This window comes from Hyla sarda, chromosome 6, assembly GCF_029499605.1.
Source record: "Hyla sarda isolate aHylSar1 chromosome 6, aHylSar1.hap1, whole genome shotgun sequence".
Classification (NCBI taxonomy): Eukaryota; Metazoa; Chordata; class Amphibia; order Anura; family Hylidae; genus Hyla; species Hyla sarda.
Window position 1 is genome coordinate 102,827,581 of NC_079194.1, and position 22,016 is coordinate 102,849,596.

At 43.0% G+C, this 22,016-nt stretch overlaps 1 protein-coding gene across 2 annotated transcripts in view; it reads left to right on the top strand.

Annotated features, from left to right (window-relative positions):
* The window catches only part of SLC25A26 (solute carrier family 25 member 26), a 183,419-nt gene that overhangs the window by 137,084 nt on the left and 24,319 nt on the right, over positions 1-22,016 (top strand). For both annotated transcript variants that reach the window (XM_056524560.1, XM_056524561.1), the window contains exon 6: positions 16,928-16,972. In XM_056524560.1, coding sequence (XP_056380535.1) covers positions 16,928-16,972 — 45 coding nt within the window. The remainder of the gene's footprint in view (positions 1-16,927; positions 16,973-22,016) is intronic.

Below are 22,016 nucleotides of genomic sequence, written 5' to 3' on the forward strand. Positions count from 1 at the left end.
GTTATGCCAATGTGGCCAGGAATACCCCGTCTCCCCAAAAATAAACCCTACCCCGAAAGTAAGCCCTATCAGGATTATCCGGGTGGGCTGCAATGTAAGCCCTACCCTGAAAATAAGACCTAGGCCAGGGGTAATCAACTGGCAGACTGCCAGATGGGGGACACTGTAGGAGTGTGGAGGACGACGGGGGAAGGATGGGGGGGCTGCAGCAGTGTGGAGGATGGGGGGCTGCGGGAGTGTGGAGGGCTGTGGGAGGATGGGGGTCTGTAGCAGTGTGGAAGATGGGGGGGAGGGGGTGCGGCATCCTCCACTCTGCTACAGCCCCCCATCCTCCACACTGCTACAGCCCCCCATCCTCCACACTGCTATAGCCCCCCATCCTCCACACTGCTACAGCCCCCCATCCTCCACACTGCTACAGCCCCCCATCCTCCACACTGCTATAGCCCCCCATCCTCCACACTGCTACAGCCCCCCATCCTCCACTCTGCTACAGCCCCCCATCCTCCACACTGCTACAGCCCCCATGTTGTTCATACCGTAGATAAATAAGCCCTACCCTGAAAATAAGCCCTAGTGTGTTTTTTGTGACTAAAATTAATATAAGACCCGGTCTTATTTTCGGAGAAACACGGTAGCTTGGTTGGGAAAAATGTCAGTTTAAAAACATCAAATGGAAAGGAATACATTCCAACATTAAGGAATTGCCTCATTAATTCATATTTGCTTCTATTGAACATCTGCCCTGCGCAGTATTATTAATGTAAAACCATTAATCAGACAAATACCACCCAGTCCAGTCTAGGAGACATTTTTGTGAACAAATAACACCTTTCAACTCTGTACGACCCTTTCTAAAAAAAAAAAAATGACCAGAAGATTTATGGTGTTTAGTGTTTTTTTTATTTTTTATTATTTTTGTATTTTCTTTTGAGAGAATCCATAAACTTTTTGCCACTCACTTACTGAATTCTAAAGCCAGGTAAATTTTAATGATTTCCATTTAATAACATTTTAATTAGACAAAGACATTGTAGGGTCAAAACATAAGGCAATGGTTGCCAACCAGGGTGCCTCCAGCTGTTGCATAACTACAACTTCCAGCATGTCCGGAGAGCCGAGGGAGGATGCCAACTTGTAAATAAAATAAAAAAAGAGTGCAAGCAAGAAAAGGAGTATCATGTACAAAGAACTCACGTCCCAGATAGATTAAAGATAGATTTAAAATCATCATACAAAATATATACAGTGGTCCCTCAAGTTACAATATTAATTGGTTCCGGGACGACCATTGTTTGTTGAAACCATTGTATGTTGAGACCAGAACTCTATGGAAACCTGGTAATTGGTTCTGAAGCCACCAAAATATCATCCAAAAATAGGAAAAAGTGAGGATTAAAGAAAAATAAGTAGATAACTAATATAGATAAAGCAAATCCTTACATATAAAAGTAATGAAGATCTGCTGGAAGCTGTTATCACTGTCTATTTCAGTGTTTCCCAAGCAGGGAGCCTCCAGCTGTTGCAAAACTACAACTCCCAGCATGCCCGGACAGCCAATGGCTGTCCGGGCATGCTGGGAGTTGTAGTTTTGCAACCGCTGGGGGCACCCTGGTTGGGAAACACTGGTCTATGTAGAGGACAGGAGCTTCTTCAGTACAGGCAATGTCCTAAAAAAGTAACATGGAGTCGCCCTCACCTGGTGTCCAAAGGAGCAGGTAACCCTGGCACAGGTAAAGAGTACAGAACATGTAATACCTCCCTGTACTGTAGGGGGCGCTACCAGACATCAGTCAGTGCATACACTTCAGTAAGACAGGGGTTTTACCAGTGAATGTCCATTCTGATTGGTCAGATCTTCCAGCCATTGATAGGTATCACAGATCTGGACTGTCTGTACATTGTATGTTGAGTCTGGTTTCAAGTTACGATGGTCCAGAAAAGACCATTGTATGTTGAAACTATTGTATGTTGAGGCCATTGTAAGTTGAGGGATCACTGTACATTGAATAACACATACGAGAATAGCATAACAATCCCTGCTCATACAAAAAGACCAAACGTTTCCCAGCAGCACAAACAAATATGGCAAAGAAACCATGTGACAAACCGATACAAACACTTAAAAAGATTAGACCATCAGCTTAGGCCCCAAATACAGGGCCCTAACCAATCTCCAGAACGGTTCATTGGCTTGGACATCAATGTGGCCGTTAAAGGGGTACTCCGGTGGGACCTCTGCCCATGTCAGGAACTGTCCAGAGCAGGAGCAAATCTCCATAGCAAACCTCTCCTGCTCTGAACAGTTCCTGACATCGACAGATGTGTCAGCAGAGAGCACTGTGGACAGACAGAAAAAAAAAATTCAAAAAGAAAAAACTTCCTTTGTTGAATACAGCAGCTGATAAGTACTGGAAGGATTAAGATTTTTTTTAAATAGAAGTAATTTACAAATCTGTTTAATTTCCTGGCACCAGTTAATAAAAAAAAAAATTATATATAGTTTTCCACCGGAGTTCCCCCTTAAGTGGTAAGCGGGCCGTTGCTCCTGAGAACAGTTTATCTCGGAAGGTTGGGGGTCAGAGCACTCCAAGGTAGGGGGCAGACCCCATTCTGGAGATCGCGACGACTCCTGTGGATAGCGGATAAGTTTTGCATAACAGGATTACCCCTTTATAACTTTTCCGTGCTTTATACTTTTTCTCTACAAAATCATATATTAACTTGTAAACCCCTGGTGAACTTAGCATCATGTGGAGGCACAATGGCCCTCATTTACTAAGAGTGGAGTGTCGGTTTCTTTGTGGGGTTTAATTCCCTACAATTTATTTAATTCCCTACAATTTTATTTTTGTGAAAATGTTGGGAACACGCCCCTTTTTGGTGAACACGCCCCCTTTCCCTGACAGACACGCCCCTTTTCGGGTTTTCTTAGCAAAATGGAGAGTTAGTCGGGGTATTTTCAATTCTGGCGCAAAATCTGGTGCAGACAGAATCTGGCGCACAACCCGAAACATCTGGTTTGCAATAGTAAATGAGGCCCATATGGTTCATTTCTTTCTTTCTCTGTCTCTCTCTCCTCTCTCGCCCCTCCCATCTATATATATATATATACATACACATATACAGTGATCCCTCAACCTCCCATCCACATATATATATGTGTGTGTGTATATATATATATATATATATATATATATATATATATATATATTTATATATATATATATATATATATATATATATATATATATATATATACACATATACAGTGATCCCTCAACCTACAATGGCCTCAACATACAATAGTTTCAACCATTGTAAGACCATTGTAAGTTTAAACCAGACTCAACATACAATGCTACAGACAGTCTAGATCTGTGAAACGTGTCAATGATGGAAGAACCGACCAATCACAATGTGCATTCACTGGTAAAACCCTGTATTACTGAAGTTTATTCACTGACTGGTGTCTGGTAGCGCCCCCTACTGTCCAGGGAGGTATTACATGTTCTGTACACTTTACCTGTACCAGGGTTACCTGCTCCTTTGGACACCATGTTACTTTTTTTTAGGACATTGCATGTACTGTACATAAGCTCCTGTCCTCTACATAGACCAGTGTTTCCCAAGCAGGGTGCCCCCAGCTGTTGCAAAACTACAACTCCCAGCATGCCCGGACAGCCTTTGGCTGTCCGGGCATGCTGGGAGTTGTAGTTTTGCAACAGCTGGAGGCTCCCTGCTTGGGAAACACTGACACAGACAGTGATTACAGCTCCCAGCAGATCTTTCTTACTTTTATATATAAGGATTTGCTTTATCTATATTCGTTATCTACTTATTTTTCTTTAATCCTCACTTTTTCCTATTTTTCGATGACATTTTGGTGGCTTCAGAACCAATTACCAGGTTTCCATAGTGTTCTGGTCTCAACATACAATGGTTTCAACATACAATGGTCGTACCGGAACCAATTAATATTGTAACTTGAGGGACCACTGTAATTAAAAAAATTTTATTTTTTTTTAATTATTATTATTTATTTATTTTTTTACTTTAAAGTGAAGAAATGTTTTCCAAACCCTGGGAAAAAATGTCAGAATTGAATCTCTTGCAGTGAGGGCAGAATGCTGGGCCATTGCTTCGAATTGATGGCGTTGCTAGGTTTGACCTCTGCTGCAGGATTGTGCGATGGCATCATGAAGCATTTATCACTCTGTGCCATGACCAACTTCCTGTGAGATTTCAGCGTGTCAGCTCGGCCTATGGCGGTGACATTGATTTCTTCTCACTCTCAGTTCCTGTCTGAACAGATAACCATTCTGTCATGCCGGGGCATCTGTCAGCTTTATTCTTCCTCCTCAGCCTCACCAAAGCTGCTTCATGTATTAATCATTGCCTATGACAGGAATGAGCAAATACCTTTCAGCACTTGGAATAAGAAGCGCTGGAAAACAAACAGAAAATACATTTTCTGTACAAAAAGTTGTACAAAAGGAGTAATACAGTAATAGTGTTATGCTTAGTGAGTGTGTGGGGGCGGGGGGTTGTACTGCAAGTGTTTTCTGTATGATAACTTAAAGGGGTACTGCCGTGGAAACCTTTATTTTTTTTTTATTTTTTTTTTTTAAATCATCTGGTGCCAGAAAGTTAAACAGATTTGTAAATCACTTCTATTAAAAAATCTTAATCCTTCCAGTACTTTTTAGGGGCTGTATACTAAAGAGAAATCCAAAAAAGAAATGCATTTCCTGTGATGTCCTGACCCCAGTGCTCTCTGCTGACCTCTGCTGTCCATTTTTGGAACTGTCCAGAAAAGCATATGTTTGCTATGGGGATTTTCTCCAGTTCCTAAAATGGACAGCAGAGGTCAGCAGAGAGCACTGGGGTCAGGACATCACAGGAAATGCATTTCTTTTTTGGATTTCTCTTTAGTATACAGCCCCTAAAAAGTACTGGAAGGATTTAGATTTTTTAATAGAAGTGATTTACAAATCTGTTTAACTTTTTGGCACCAGATGATTTAAAAAAAAAAAGGTTTTCCACGGTACTACCCCTTTAAGTTATGGGGCAAGAAATGCCATGACGAATAAAAAAAACAATTATGTAATAATTTATAAATTTGTACCATTGTGTACAGGTAAAATACATATTTTTCTCCATCCACTATGCTATATATCTTTATACAGTGAAAGCTCCTTTAGGCAACCTACTAAACTTTTCAAATGTTTTTTTTTTTTTATTATTTTTTTTCTTTTCGGGGCAGTCCTCTCCATGGAGTAAAAGTGTACAGAATGCAGGTTGAAGTGTCTAATAGACACACAAATAATAATGAAAAAGCACAAAATCATCTCATGTATCATCTGTCAAATGACTAGTCCCCAACATGGCTCCCTTCTCCCACCCGGTCTCTAGCATGACTCCCTTGTTATTCCTGGTACCCAGCATGGCTCCCTTCTCATTTGTGGTCCCCAGCATTGCTTCCCTCTTGGTCCTGGTCCTCGGCATAGTTCCACTCTTGTTCCTAGTCCCCAGTATGGCTCCCCATCTTGGTTTGTCATCTGTTTCCTATTTGTCAGTATGGCTTCCCACCTCATTCCTGGTCATCTGTATGGCTTCCCATCTGATTCCTAGTCCCCAGCATTACTCCCATATTATTTCTAGTGGCCAGTGTGGCTATGACGTTATACATGGACCATAGCTTGGCTCCAATACAGGATGAAGCAAGTAAAAATACTTAAAGGGGTACTCCAGCCCTAGACATCTTCTCCCCGATCCAAAGGATAGGGAACAAGATGTCTAATCATGGGAGTCCCTCGCAATCTCAGTGCAGCAGCGGTGGGGGTTGTGATGTCACACCACGCCCCCTCAATGCAAGTCTATGGGCGTGGAAGTGGCCACGCCCCCTCCCATAGACTTCCATTGAGGGGGCGTGGTCGTGACGTCACGACCCCTTCTACATACGTTCGGAACAAAATGTTCTGAAAAATTGGGCAGCGGAGTACCCCTTTAATCATTGTTATATATGAAGGGTTGTCATCTGTGATTAAGCCCTGTCACAGCAAGGATTACGAAAGACTGTCAAGAAATCTTGGTAGCGCTACTTCATTACTGCATTCATTGAAACGGATGGACCATCCTTGTTGTCTGTGGTTACATTTTGTAGTAACTCTTTGTACCCCCTACAAAATAACTCTTTGTACCCTTTGTGGTAACTTTGCACACCCATAACAACATTTTGTAGTGATTATAGTATAATTCATATGCTTTACTTTCCTCTATAACAGGCCCCCTGTTCCTCTCTCTACCTCCCCAGTCCCCCAATTTACAGGTGAAGTCTTTTCTAACCGGATTTGTTTACTTTTCTTTTCTTCTCTATCTGGCCTAGACCTCCATTAAGATTTCTCCCATACAAGACTACTCCACAGAACCAGCCAAACAAACCTTTAAAGGCGTGCTCCGGTGGAAAACTTTTTGTTTTTTAAATCAACTGGTGCCAGAAAGTTAAACAGATGTGTATATTACTTCTGTTAAAAAGTCTTAATCCTTCCAGTACTTATTAGCTGCTGAATACTACAGAGGAAATTATTTTCTTTTTGGAACACAGAGCTCTCTGCTGAATCACGAGCACAGTGCTCTCTGCTGACACCTCTGTCCATTTTAAGAACTGTCCAGAGTAGGAGAAAAATCCCCATAGCAAACATATGCTGCTCTGGACAGTTCCTAAAATGGACAGAGATGTCAGCAGAGAGGACTGTGCTCCAAAAAGAAAATAATTTCCTCTGTAGTATTCAGCAGCTAATAAGTACTGGAAGGATTAAGATTTTTTAATAGAAGTAATTTACAAATCTTTTTAACTTTCTGTAACCAGTTGATTTAACTCCTTAAGGACACATGACATACTGGAACGTCATGTGTCCGCTCCCGATCTATAATGCGGGGCCACAGCGTGGCCCCACGTCATAGTGGGTCGGCCCCGTGGCTAATAGCGTGCAGCATTGATCGCGGTGCCGCGCGCTATTAACCCTTTAGACGTGGCGTTCAAAGTTGAACGCCGCGTCGAAAGTGAAAGTATGTCGGTTAGCTCAGTGGGCTGTTCGGGATAGCCGCGGCGAAATCGCGGCATCCCGAACAGCTTACAGGACAGCAGGAGGGTCCCTACCTGCCTCCTCGCTGTCCGATCGCCGAATGACTGCTCAGTGCCTGAGATCCAGACATGAGCAGTCAAGCGGCAGAATCGTCGATCACTGGTTTCCTATGAGAAACCACTGATCAATGTAAAAGATCAGTGTGTGCAGTGTTATAGGTCCCTATGGGAGCTATAACACTGCAAAAAAAAGTGTAAAAAAAAGTGAATAAAGATCGTTTAACCCCTCCCCTATTAAAAGTTTGAATCACCCCCCTTTTCCCATAAAAAAAACAGTGTAAATAAAAATAAACATGTGTGATATATGATATCGCCGCGTGCGGAAATGTCCGAATTATAAAAATATATCGTTAATTAAACCGCACGGTCAATGGCGTGCACGCAAAAAAATTCCAAAGTCCAAAATAGTGCATTTTTGGTCACTTTTTATATCATGAAAAAATGAATAAAAAGCGATCAATAAGTCCGATCAATGCAAAAATGGTACCGCTAAAAACTTCAGATCACGGCGCAAAAAATGAGCCCTCATACTGCCCCATATGCGCAAAAATAAAAAAGTTATAAGGGTCAGAAGATGACAATTTTAAACGTATTAATTTTCCTGCATGTAGTTATGATTTTTTCCAGAAGTACGACAAAATCAAACCTATATAAGTAGGGTATCATTTTAATCGTATGGACCTACAGAATAAAGATAAGGTGTCATTTTTACCGAAAAATGTACTACGTAGAAACGGAAGCCCCCAAAATTTACAAAACAGCGGGGTATTTTTCAATTTTGTCTCACAATTCTTTTTTTTTCAGTTTCGCTGTAGATTTTTGGACGTCATTACAAAGTAGAATTGGTGGCGCAAAAAATAAGCAATCATATGGATTTTTAGGTGCAACATTGAAAGAGTTATGATTTTTTAAAGGCAAGGAGGAAAAAACGAAAATGCAAAAACGGAAAAACCCTCGGTCCTTAAGGGGTTAAGAAAAAAAAAGTTTTCCACCGGAGTACCCCTTTAAGGCTTCTTTCTGCAGTTTTGCAACATCTGGAGGTCCGCAGGTTGGAGACCAGTGGCGTACAGTGAGTTCCAGCTCCAGTGTCGGCCCCCAACAATGAGGAGGAGGGCAGTGCTTGCGGGTGACATGTGAGTGGTACCCCGCTGGGCTGATAATTAATTGGGGGGGGGGGGGGGGAGCAGAACAGCGCTGGCGGGTCACATGATTTGGGGGGGGGAGGCGGGGAGCAGAACAGCGCTGGCGGGTCACGTATGATTAGTTCCCCGATGTGGGGACAGCGCAGTGCTGGGCTGATAATTCATTCCCAAGGGGGGAGGGGCCAAACCGGTATTGCGGTATGGGAAAAATTCATATCGTGCAGCCCAAAAATTTCAGTATTCGGTATGAACTGGTATACCGCCCAGGCCTACCATAAGGCTTACCCCAACGGTGGGTCTGGTAATCTGGAACGCTGTTAGTTTGGGTCATGAGGCCTGGACTTTCAGACATAATATGTGCCTGTATTCTGCCACCTTGAGCTCAACCTAAGACTACAGGGGCCTCTGATGGATATTTAGATTTAGAGGTTATGGTATACAGTACCACTGCAGGATCAGACCATGCCAGAATTGCCCATCACAGCTGCCTCCACTTGCATGTAGGTGGTAAGCACAGTGCATTATTAGACTGGGGCACTGTGACGAGGAATACGTTTTGGTTTTTAGATTTCGGAGGATAGTTGCTTTATGTATAGTCCAGATGCTGTAATACAAGATGGCTTACTGGAAATGTCATCTATCAGCCAATTATTATATAGTAGGTGCCAGGTGTGGAACCACAGGCAGGAAATGAAGGCTATATTCAGAACATTCCGCTCCTCATGATGTCATGGACACAGACAAAGCCTCTCTTTCTTGACCCTTATCTACAATGCTGTTTCCCCCAAACCATCCAGAATTGAGTATTCGCGATTCCAATTGTTTTACAGCCACTTGTCAGCTGGTTTTTAGAAGCATGGCTGAAATCGTATCCCTGGTGACATTACTGAAATGTATCCTCACTAAGATGTTTGTGCACTTATTGAGATCAGGTTGCACACTTTAGTTCCCATCTAGATTTATTACTGTACTTAAGTATTGTATTTTCAAAGAAATGTAATGTACTGGATTTGTTGTTATGCTACTGTATATATGGAGATGGTTTTCGGATGTAGTCACTGCATTTTATGTGAGATCTCACCTCTTCTTGTCCTATGCAGCTCACATCATCTAGAACATCTGATGACCTATCATCTTATACATTAGATCTTAAAGGGGTACTCTGCCCTTAGACATCTTATCCCCTATCCAAAGGATAGGGAATAAGATGTCTGATGGCAGGGGTCCCGCCGCTGGGGACCCCCACGATCTCGGCTGCGGCACCACAGACATCCGGTGCACGGAGCGAACTTCGCTCCGTGCCACATGGCTGGCGATGCAGGGCGGAGGCTCATGACGATACGGTCACACCCCCCTCGTTATGTCATGGCCAAGCCCCTTCAATGCAAGTCATATACCTGCATTGAGGGGGCGTGGCTGTGATGTCACGAGCCTCCGATGCTGCACCCGACGCTCTAAACAAATGCCAGGTGCAGCAGGGAGATCGCGGGGGTCCTCAGCGATGAGACCTCTTATCCCCTATCCTTTGAATAGGGAATAAGATGTCTAGGGGCGGAGTGCCTCTTTAAATCCCCTTGTACATCTGATCCCACCACTCCCTGTACTTCAGATCTTGGTTCTCGCACAGTTAATTCCATATCTTTTTTTTTTTTCCCTATACTTTGCATGTTGCTTTTTGTTGCATATGTGATCTCGTATGCAAGGCAGCAGTGCTAACCACTAAGCCACCATGCTGCCCTTAGCATACATCTGCTATGCACGGTTGCTAAAATGGACAGAGATCTCAGCAGAGAGCACTGTGCTCGTGATGTCATCAGTGTTCCAAAAATAAGGTCGCTGATGACCTCCCAACCATACTGAAAATTTTTACATGGGCACTGTCAGATACAAAAACTTTTGATATATTGTAAAGCATGCAGAACCAATTGGTTTTGCAATTGCTTTTATTAGAAAATCTTCAGTATTTCATACTGTAAAAGCTAGTCAAACAACTGCCCCCCCCCCCTGCTGTGTCCATGCATCATCACCTATGTCATGGACACACTTCCTTGATTGACAGATGTGAGTGCAGGGCTCAGCGCTGGAGGAAAAATCCTTCCACTATCAGCTTGTGTCCCGCTACTGTCAGTGAGGACAAGCTGGGAGTTGTAGTTTTGCTAATGCTAGGGGAGATGTGAGCAGACAGCATACTGAGGGAGGGGGCGGAGACCTGTACAGTGAGGCCACGCCTCCTCCCTTTGAGAGGAATTCAGACTAGTGAGCTAAATTAAAAGTGTAATAAAAATAAATAAAGGTGCTAGACATAAAAATTAGATGTACATGGTCAAGATTAGGTACTGAGTGATATATTAAAAAATATATATATTTTTTTTGATCTGACGGGTACGCTTTAAGGTTTTATGTGGTGACGCTGTAATTTTATGGAGATTTTTGGTTAACCAAAAGCTACCATTTGGACATGGCAAAAGAAGCAAACGTTCAGATGACTCTTTAGGGCACATAGAGAGCGTGGGCTCATATACTATGTCAATTCCAAGCCTCCAGTTGGTATTTTATAAGGCAGGTTAGTGGGTATATTTAGCCTCTGGTTCCTTTAAAGACTGTTCCATTTCATTTGCTTTGCAGCTGGTTTTATAAATCTCCCCATTTGTGGTTGACAAGACTTTGAATACAGTGGTCCCTCAAGTTACAATATTAATTGGTTCTGGGACGGCCATTGTATGTTGAAACCATTGTATGTAGAGACCATAACTCTATGGAAACCTGGTAATTGGTTCTGAAGCCCCAAAATGTCATCCAAAAAAAGGAAAAAGTGAGGATTAAAGAAAAATAAGTAGATAACTAATATAGATAAAGCAAATCCTTACATATAAAAGAAAGAAAGATCTGCTGGGAGCTGTAAATCACTATCTATGTCAGTGTTTCCCAACCAGGGTGCCTCCAGCTGTTGCAAAACTACAACTCCCAGCATGCCCGGACAGCCGTTGGCTGTCCGGGCATGCTGGAAGTTGTAGTTTTGCAACAACTGGAGGCACCCTGGTTGGGAAACAATGGTCTATGTAGAGGACAGGAGCTTCTTCAGGGTCCTGTACAGTACACAGTGTCCCAAATGGAGCCGCCCTTACTTGGTGTCCAAAAGAGCAGCTAACCCTGGCACAGGTAAGGAGTAGTTCAGAACTTGTAGTTCCTCCCTGTACTGTAGGGGGCGCTATCAGACACCAGTCAGTGCATGCACTTCAGTAATACAGGTGATTTACCAGTAAAATGCCCATTCTGATTGGTCAGTTCCTCCAGTTGTGATATGTATCACAGATCTGGACTGTCTGTACATTGTATGTTGAGTCTGGTTTCAAGTTACGATGGTCCAGAAAAGACCATTGTATGTTGAAACTATTGTATGTTGAGGCCATTGTAAGTTGAGGGATCACTGTATTTTCTTAAATTTTTTTCTTTACCATAGCAGAGTAGGACCAGTCCCTTCAATGCTTATTCAGCTTCACGTATACTTGTGCTGTACAGTATTTTATCTGCCCATCGAGCAGGGGAATATCTGGGTGCTAAGCACACTGAAACCACCGTGCATCTGCAAAATACATTGGCAGGGGGTCGACCAGAAAATCGAGGCTGGAGCCAGCAGACAAGCTGACTCTGGTTGCATTAGATTGTACGTGTAAAACAGTTAACGCGGAACGTTATCCATGCTCAGACTAAGTGAATGGAAATAGACACCCACCAGCACCATGAGAGTTGAGACAAGATAGATCGCAGTAGGAGACCTGATGTTGTCTTGTATCATGGCGCAGTGATCTAACGGGACGTGGAATATTAATGGTCCCATGGCCTTACAAAGCTGTTTTCCACACAGTACCCTGTGATCATTTAGGAAGTCAAGTAAGTTTCATGCTTTTCATTTAATTTGTTTTAAAGACCACCCAAGGCTATGATGTTAGTCTACCACCTGAGACCGTCTATAAAAATCTTCTTTATATTTATGTATATGCCACTAGGTGAAAATCTCTAGAAAGTATTTGTAAAGATTTTAGTGCAATTGAATACAAATTAGATGTATACATGCAGCAGTTCTAACCATTCTGGACCTTCCTTGGACAGGCCGAAATTTGTTCTCCCTGTTTAAAAACATGAACCTGTTTGGGTGTTATCCAGCGTTCAATTGCCCAACCACACAGATAAGCCGGTATAAACAAGGGTGCAGCTATAAGGGTGCATAGCTTGTCGTCACTCCTGGCCCTGGCATCAGAAGGGGCATATAAGCTTGTAATAGTTGTAGGCCCTGATGCAGATTTTGCGTATGGGCCCAGGAGCTTCAAGGAATGCCTTAGATTGTAAGTGTAGATATATATTATTTTGACTGCCATTAAAAGGGTACTCCGCTCCTCGGCATTTGGAACAAACTGTTCCGAACGCTGGAGCCAGCATCAGGAGCTCAAGACGTCATAGCCCTGCCCCTCAATGCAAGTCTATGGGAGGGGGCGTGACGGCTGTCACGCCCCCTCCCATAGACTTGCATTGAGGGGGCGAGGCGGGACTTCTTGAGGGGGTGGGGCTATGACATCACAAGCTGCCGGCTTCAGCGTTCACAACAGTTTGTTCCAAATGCTGAGCAGCGGAGTACCCCTTTAAATAGCTCAGGGTGCCTTGATCACATACCTTTTGCAGTGTCATGATACGCCCTTCTGTTCCTGAGATATATGGATATATAGTTAGCCTCTGACAATTCAGGGAATCAGTCAGATGGGCGTGAACTTGATTTAAAAAAATTGTGGAATTATCCAGTGAGGAGGTGTGGATGTTTTATGCACACCCCCTGGCTGTATAATCCCGCCCATCACCTGATATTTACTACCATTATTAAAATTAAGTTCAAGCCCATCTGACTGATTCCCTGATTATTAGACAAACTATAAACCCTCATATCTCAGGAACAGAAGGGTGTGTCAAGAAACCCTAAACTATGTGATAATGTGACAATCTGATTTTTTGAGGGTTGACCACAGGTCGTCTTTAGAGTGCTTGCCCCAAGCAATTTTTGGAAGAGCAACTAGCGTGATCACACCTTTGACCCTTTTCTTGCAAATCCTTATTAACCCTTTCATGATCCGGCAAATTTTTATTCTGACCAACGTTTTTTTCCCTCCTTACCTTCCAGAACCCATAACTTTTTTATTTTTCAACTAACAAAGTTGTATTAGGGCTCATTTTCTGCATGGCGAGTTGTACGTTCCACTGATACATATCATACAATGTATAACAAAGGCAGAAACAAAATCTATGTAGGTCAAAATCGAAAAAAAAATGTTTAGTTTTATGGTTAAAAAACTATTTTAAACCTTGAAAAAATAAAAAAATAAAAACTTTGTTCATTACCATGTTCTCACCCCTGGAACTTTTTTATTTTTCCACTACGGAGCTGTGTTAGGGTTTGTTTAGTTTTTGCGCCATGAGCTGTAGTTTTTAACAGTACCACTTTTGTGTAGTTTTGGTTTTTTGATCACTTTTTATAAAAAATGTTTGGGGATGTAACCAAAAATCTGCAATTTTGGCATTTTTTGGAGTTCACGCCTTTCACTATGCAGAATCAGAAACATAATAATTTTAAAGTATGGACAATTACACACGCAGCGATACCAAATAGGTGTATATATTTTTTTGTTTGTACAGTGTTTTGTTTAAAAAATTAGTAAAGGGGGTTGATTAGAATTTTTATTAGGGGAGGGATTTTTTTAAATATTAAAAAAAATGTTTTTTTTACTTTTTATGCACATTTATCGCCCGCCCCCCTAGGGGCCTATCATAAGCCATCATCAGATGGCTTACAGAGATCAATGTAATGCTATTGCATTACATTGATCTATGAAATCTGTACTCGATTGCTAAGGGCTTCCAAAGGGAGCCCTAAGCAATAACAGAGCCAGGGAAGACACCTTGGACACGGTAAGGCCTCGGGCTTCCCTAGCAACCCATAGCTATGGGACCACTTGACACACGGGAATAGCGGCCATTAATGTTTAAATGCCGTGATCTGTATACATCATGGTATTTAACCAGTCAAGTGACGGACATAGGAACGATTTCCGATGTCTGTTATTACTGGCAGATGTCAGCTGCTGATAGCAGTGGACAACTCCCGGTCATGACGCAGAGCCGACCCGTGTGCCCCTGTCATGTCCGCCCACCCGACCCATGACGTACATGTATGTCATGGGTTGGGAAGGGGTTAAAATTACCATGTATGCAATAAATAAAACTAATAGTAACATAAAACATCTTAATGGGCCTTCAATTCTAGCCAATAAACCTAATATATTGGATGTATCGTAGATTGCTTTGTTTACCTTGTTGCCAGTGACATCTTACTCGCCCTTGTAGGGTAAGAGAAATGTTCCAGTCTTGCCAGTGAACAGTTGGAGTTGGTATGGCACAGACTATCTTTGAAACTTTATTGCTGGCTGCACCTTTTTACTTTTGATGGCATTACCAGCTGTCATACTACCAAGACCATTTTTCCAACTGGAAAACCATGTAAGCGTGCATTCACACCACGGGACCAAATCCGGCTGGGAGATGTGAAAACTGGCGCTTCCCTATCCCAGCCGGACCCGGCCCGCATCTTATTCATTTGAATGAGCTGACCGGAGTCAGATAGTGATTCCAGCTACAAAACCGAATATGGGGCAAAAATGACCGGACTGAAAGCCGTACCATACTACAGTTTTCAGTCTTGTCACAAAACCGAACATGGGGCAAAAATGAGCCGACCGGAGTCACTATCTGACTCTGGTCAGCTTATTCAAATTAGGGATCGACCGATTATCGGTTTGGCCGATATTATCGGCCAATATTCACGATTTTGGACGTTATTGGTATCGGCAATTACCTTGCCGATATTCCAATAATGCCCCGCCCCCACCACCGCACACCCCACCGCCCCGGCCAGAGACCTCCGCTTCCCCATTGCCTCCCCCATCCCTGCCTTTATAATTACCTGGTCCCGGGGTCCACGCTATTTCTGGCTCTTGCGCATCCTGTGTTACGCTGTGCAGCGCAATGACGAGTGACGTCCTCAACGCGACGTCACTGTCAGTGCGCAGAGTGACAGCTCAGGAGGACGCCGCAGGAGCCAGAAGAAGCGTGGGCCCCGGGAACAGGTAATTATAAAACCGGGGATGGGGGAGGCAATGGGGAAGCGGCGGCGGTCTCTGGCGGGGGGGGGGGGGGGGGGGAGGGGTGATAGGACTCAGGACCCCAGGACAGGCAGGGGGAGAGAAGCGGGTGGTGGCAGCGGTCTCTGGCACCACAAAAGCCGCTGCAGTTCATTGATTTAAAGTGCCCGCTTTAAATCAATGATCTGCAGCGGTGTCGCCGGGGGGGGGGATAAATAGCCGTTAACTTATACCAGAATATCGGTATAAGTTATTGGCTATCGGCCCTAACCTCCATAGAGTATCGGTATCGGCCCTGAAAAACGATATCGGTCAATCCCTAATTCAAATGAATCATATGCGGGCCGAATCCCAGCTGGATCCAGTCCCCATAGGACAGAAACGTGGTGTAAATGCACGCTTATAAGTTTATTAGTTGGCATTATATGTTAAGGATGTTCATGTATGGTTTATAGTTTTAATGTCTTTTTTTTTTCTTTCTTTTTTTTTTGTGATTTTATTGTGGTTTTTTTTTTTGTGTGTGTGTGTTTATTGGTGCTATTCTTTAGGACTTTGGGCAAACTCATATCCTGATTACTTCAATGTTCAGCAAGTCTCGGGCTACAAAGCGATTTAGACAGATATCTTGCCATTGGACCATTATCAGAGTTACGCCTTAATGGGGTACTCCAGTGGAAAACTATTTTATTTCAAATCAACTTGTGCCAGAAAGTTGAACAGATTTGTAAATTGCTTCCATTAAAAATCTTAAAGGAAATATGCAGCGAAAACAACTTAGCCCCTATCCACAGATGTCCTTTTAATCCTTCCAGTACTTATCAGGTGCTGCAAGCTCCACAGAAAGTTGAGTTGTTCTTTTCAGTCTGAACACACTGCTCTCTGCTGACACTTCTGTTCATGTCAGGAACTGTCCAGAGCAGGAGAAGTTTTCTATGGGGATTTGCTTCTACTCTGGACAGTTCCTAACATGGACAGAGGTGTCAGCAGAGGGCACTGTGGTCAGACAGAAAAGAACTTCACAACTTCCTCTGGAGCATAGCATACACCAGCTAATAAATTCTGGAAGGATTAAGATTTTTTAAAAGAAGTAATTTCCAAATCTGTATAACCTTTTGGAACCAGTTGATTTGAAAAAAAAAAATTGTCTTCCACTGGAGTACCCCTTTAATAAGGATTTGCCAAAAAAAAAGCTGTGTTGAAAGTTGAAAGCTTTGATCAATCTAGTTGGTCTTCTATTAATATGCCTCAGATTGGCTGGTCAGTACTAGAGTAGAGCAATATGAAGGGCAGGGAAAAAATCCAGCAACCATCCACTGACATCCAACATTTTTTATGAGCAGCTTGCACCTTTTTTTATAACCAGTATTAATGTTAGTAATTTATTTCCACTTTTATTTCTATATGTTATTATTAAAGTTCCTTCTTAATAGTGCAACCTTTTTGTGTTTCTTTTTTAGATTCCCTTTTCTCTAGTTCAGTTTCCACTGTGGGAGTTTTTAAAGGTAAGTGACAACCTCATTGTGCATAAGGCTCCTTTCACACTATGAGCATTCATCCGTTATTAGACGTCCGTTTTCTGTGTAAAATGGATGTATAATAACGGATGAAATAACGGGTGCTAACGGTTGAATAAATATTCATCCGTTAAGTCCTGTTATAACATCCCTCATGTAACACCTCTGTCTACAGACTCCCACAGCCGGGACTACTACTACTCCCATCATGGAACAGACTTCTTTCCATGATGGGAGTAGTAATTCCCTGGCTGCGGGAGCCTGCAGACAGCTGGGGAGGCTACATTAGTGTTTCTACTACTACCCCATCATGGAACAGAGTCTGTACCATGATGGGGGTTGTAGTACAGGGGCTGAGGGATTGATCGCGCTGGGTCTCACGTCTGAGACCTGATCAGAAGTTATTAAACAGGGGAGCGGGCGGCAAGCTCCGCAACCCTGTGATGTATGGTGTGTTTTAACTTTCATTTTTAAATCCCCCGCGGGGAGCCCTGACTGGCCAGTACTGAGGAGCCATTTAAGGCTCTCAGCTGGGTTTTAAAATGAACATTGTGCACTATGCACTGCTAATAGATATACTTTTAATTCATAGCGCTGCGGTGGCATATGTATATAGATGTGCTGGGGGGTGCAGACATATAGCATTATCTGCCCTCCACAGCACATGAAAAGAATTTCTATCAGCATCATCGGCCGGCCGGCTGCTGGCACTATGTGCTGCTGATAGAAATACTTTTCATTCATAGCGCTGCAGTGGCATATTATGATAAATGCGCTGCGGAGGGTATATATAAATGCGCTGGCGGGGGTCATATGTTTATTAATGCGCTTCGGGGGGTATATATAAATGCCATGGCGGGGGTATATATGTATAAATCCGCTGGCGGGGGTCATATGTTTATTAATGCGCTGCGGGGGGCATATTATAAATGCGCTGGGGGGCTAGATATATAGGCTATATGTCTGCCCCCTGCAGCGCTATATATCTTGCCCCCCTGCAGCGCTATATATCTTGCCCCCCACAGCGCTTTTAATATACATATGGCCCCCGCTGCCACTCACAATGTTTTTTAAAAACCCTGTGGAGAGCCCTGAATGGCTCCTCAATACCGGCCATTCAGGGCTCCCCGCGGGGGATGTAAAAATGAAAGTTAAAACATACCATACATCGCAGGGTTGCGGACCATGCCGCCCGCTCCCCTGCTTAATAACTTCTGATCACATCAGGTCTCAGAAGTGAAATCCTGTGCGATCAATCCCTCAGCCCCTGTAGTACAACCACCATCATGGAAGAGACTGTTCCATGATGGGGGTAGTAGTACCAACACTAATGTAGCCTTCCCATCTGTCTGCAGACTCCCGCAGCCAGGGAATTACTACTCCCATCATGGAAACAAGTCTGTTCCTTGATGGGAGCAGTAGTAGTCCCTCAGCACTGCAGGAGTCTGCTGATGTCACCTCTTCTGAGCATGCTCAGAAGTAATAACGGATATTATAAACCAGGTGCAAAGGATGACATAAAGGCTCATCTGTTTGCCATAGACTTCAATGTTATAAATAACGTCCGTTAATTTACCCATTTCTTGTGACGGAAGAAAAATGAGTGCATGTGCCGTTTTTTCTTCCGTCACGGGTCATAACGGATAATCAAAAAATCCCATAAACTTCAATGGGATTGTGTAACTGCCGTTTAACATCCGTTATTAAGGCTTTTTTAACGGACATTTATAACGGATCTTTTAACGGAACAACTTTATAGTGTGAAAGCAGCCTATAGTTGAAATATTCACAAAATACTTATAAATATTTTTATTTATATATATATATATATATATATATATATATATATATATATATATATACATATAATATATATTGTAGGCACACCACATGCAATGTATATTTGGTGTGGCTCAAGTGTTCAGACTAGATGGTTCATGTTTGATATATTCATGGAATGTGATTATTCTCTTCGTTTTGAATTACCATAAAATATCCTTGTAATTTTGTCGGCAATTATTCTGTAGTAATCTATTGATTTTGCATTTATTTGCCTAATTCAAGCATCCTTCACAAAGATGTATCTGCCTGATTCCAGCATTGTTGAAGCATCCCCAGATCATCACCGATCCTCCACCAAATTTCACAGTGGGTTCAAAGGCCTACAAGTCGCAGCACCTCACACTCACTGTAAAATTTGGTTGGGTGTTGGTGATTATCTGAATATGCCTCAATATGGCTGGTATTGGGCAGATTTGTCTTTGTGAAGGGTACTTTTATCCGGCCAAGCACAAGGTTATCCTGAAAGAACACTTTCTTAGGGTGCATTCACACCACGATTCTTTAATACTGTGACCGGCCAGACCCGGCCCCCATCTCATTTATTTAAAGGGGGCTGACCGGAGTCAGATAGTGACTCCGGTTGGCTCATTTCTGCCCTGTATTCAGTTTTGTGACCAGACTAAAAACTGTAGTATACCACGGTTTTCAGTTCGGTCATAAAACCGTTAACGGGGCAAAAATGAGCTGACCGGAGTCACTATCTGACTCCGGTTGGCTCATTCAAATGAATGAGATGCAAGGAAACGGAAGCGCCCAGTTTTCACATCTCCCAGCCGGATGTGGTCACCGTACTAAAGAATCGTGGTGTGAATGCACCCTTACATCTGCTCTGACAATGTTTTGAACTCTGAGTATTTTGCAGAGCTGTATATGTGTGACCCTCTAATATGCTGTGCTCCCCTCTAAATCAAACCTTGTCCTAAATTCAAGTATCCATAAAAGGGCACATAGTAATCACTTCTATTAATATGTGGTCCTAATGAAAATGGAAAAGGTGAAAAGTACTTGCAAAGGAAGAAAATTGACATTAGCCAAGCAACTCCACAAAAGGTTAGAGGTAGATAGGTGATGTTAATAATGGGGAAAATCACTTGCGTGACATTGACTACAATGATTTAACTTCTGGATGCCACAATAAAATGGGAGAGACTTCTGCACCATTTTAGCATACTCAAGTAAATAAGCCTAATTTAGACACACACAGAAGAGTTAGGCAAGCACTCACCGCAATTGTTGTCTATATGTGAGAGGCAACGATATCACGGGAAGGCATGAACAGGCAATGTGGAGCGCTCAGAGGTGACTGCCGGCCGTTTGGCATAAAGGTATCTGTTTTTCCAGCTTCCCTTGGAGGCCGAAAGAAGCACGTACCTTCATGTGAAACAGCCAGCAGTCACCTCTGAGTGCTCCCCACCGTTTGGTTATGCCTTCCCGTGACATCTTTGCCTCACACACATAGATGTCCATTGCGGTGAGTGCTTGTCTTCCTCTTCTTTGTGTGTTGTAGATATTGGATTGCTTTCCGTATATGGTTCAGTGCCCTGCCAATGTCACTTGTTATTATGGTAAGCCATATTGCCTGCAGGAACCGCAGGAAGTGCTGAACTGTAGCTGGCGACTAAACTATTCTATGCTCTCCCCCTTCACCCTCTTTTCCTGTATGTTAAGCCTAATTTAGAATTTGTGACTCCTAAAAAAAAAAAAAAAAAAAGTCATACCCACAAGCGCTTGTGCATAGCTAGGGTATCTGATACTAGCTCATTCAGAGACCTACAGATTGTCTCATCACTGAATGATAGATGTGAGGCTATACAGAATCTGTAAACACATTTAAGGGAAGGTTTAAGCTATTCCCTGGTGAGTAATAGTCATCTCTTCATAGTCTTTTCAGAGCTTCTGGGAAATGCTTCCTCAGTTGGCCCTGGTCAAGCTGTGAATGCCCACTGGGTAAAGCATTGACTGTAAAAGAATGTCATGTATATAATGGTTCCCTGAAATCACGGAAATTTCTGTGTATATATCCTTATTCAGTACATTTTGTTATAATTGTTCTTAGTGCACCAATACAGCACCTGCACTGCACATTACATACAATATTTTTTTTCCTTTTGACTTTTTAAAGGGAACCAATCATCAGATTTTACCCTACATAACGCTTGGCAAAGCGTTATATAGTATAAAATCTTTATCCTCACCATTCCCAGGGACACTCCTACCCCCAGGGATGGTGAGCATATGAACTTACAATCTGCTCTGCCCACTGAACAGACGGAGCAGAGCGATGACGCGGCCTGTCAATCAATCGGAGGGGGCGTCGCTGCCGGCCGAAGACACAGGACTAGGTGAGAGAAGCTCCCAGGAACTTACGGGTGCGGCAGGGAGCAGATTATAAGTTCATATCCTCACCAAGCAAGTCACCATCCCCGCAGGCAGGAGTGTTCCCCGGGGATGGTGAGGATAAAGATTTTACCTTATATAACACTTTGCCAAGCGTTATATAGGGTAAAATCTGATGATAGGTTCCCTTTAATTGGCAGAACAAGCCAATGTTGTACTTTTCTTTTAATGCGCATTATTTCTTGTAAGTTTGTATATGTGTACCCCTTCTTTTGTACTCCTCTGTTCCACTTCCCCGATTCAAACTCCCCACTCCCGTGTCCAGTATCCATGTCCTTTTGTGTCCCTGAAGCCCTTATTTGTGCCTGTGCGCCCGCAGTCCCCAACAGCCATATGCAGGCAGAGGTTTCCTTTCCCTGGATTGCCGATGTTCCCATTTCTGACAGCTAGGCAGTTGCCAGCAGAGATTGTTGCTGTCAATTCCGGGCTTACTTAAAGTTTAGCATAGTCAGTGGCCTGATGAGCCAAAGGGGAACGTCTCTATAGGACTAAGACTCATTCTCCTAAGTTTGAGCAGCAACCTATGTGCAATACAAATTTCTTGTAACCTGACAAGTTTGCTATTGCTGCAAGCTATGTTCTTTATTATTTTAGCTGTCACTGCTGTTGGTTGAGCATAATATAAAGAGACAGCACCTTTTAAACAACGGCCTTCTGTTTGCCACCATGCGACTTGAAACCATACTCAGATTTCTTGGGCAAAATGTTGTGCAACGTGTACACTCGCAGCCAAGCATTGTCAGGAATTCCATGAAAAATAGGTTGCCGTCTGGGAAACACAACTTCATGATGA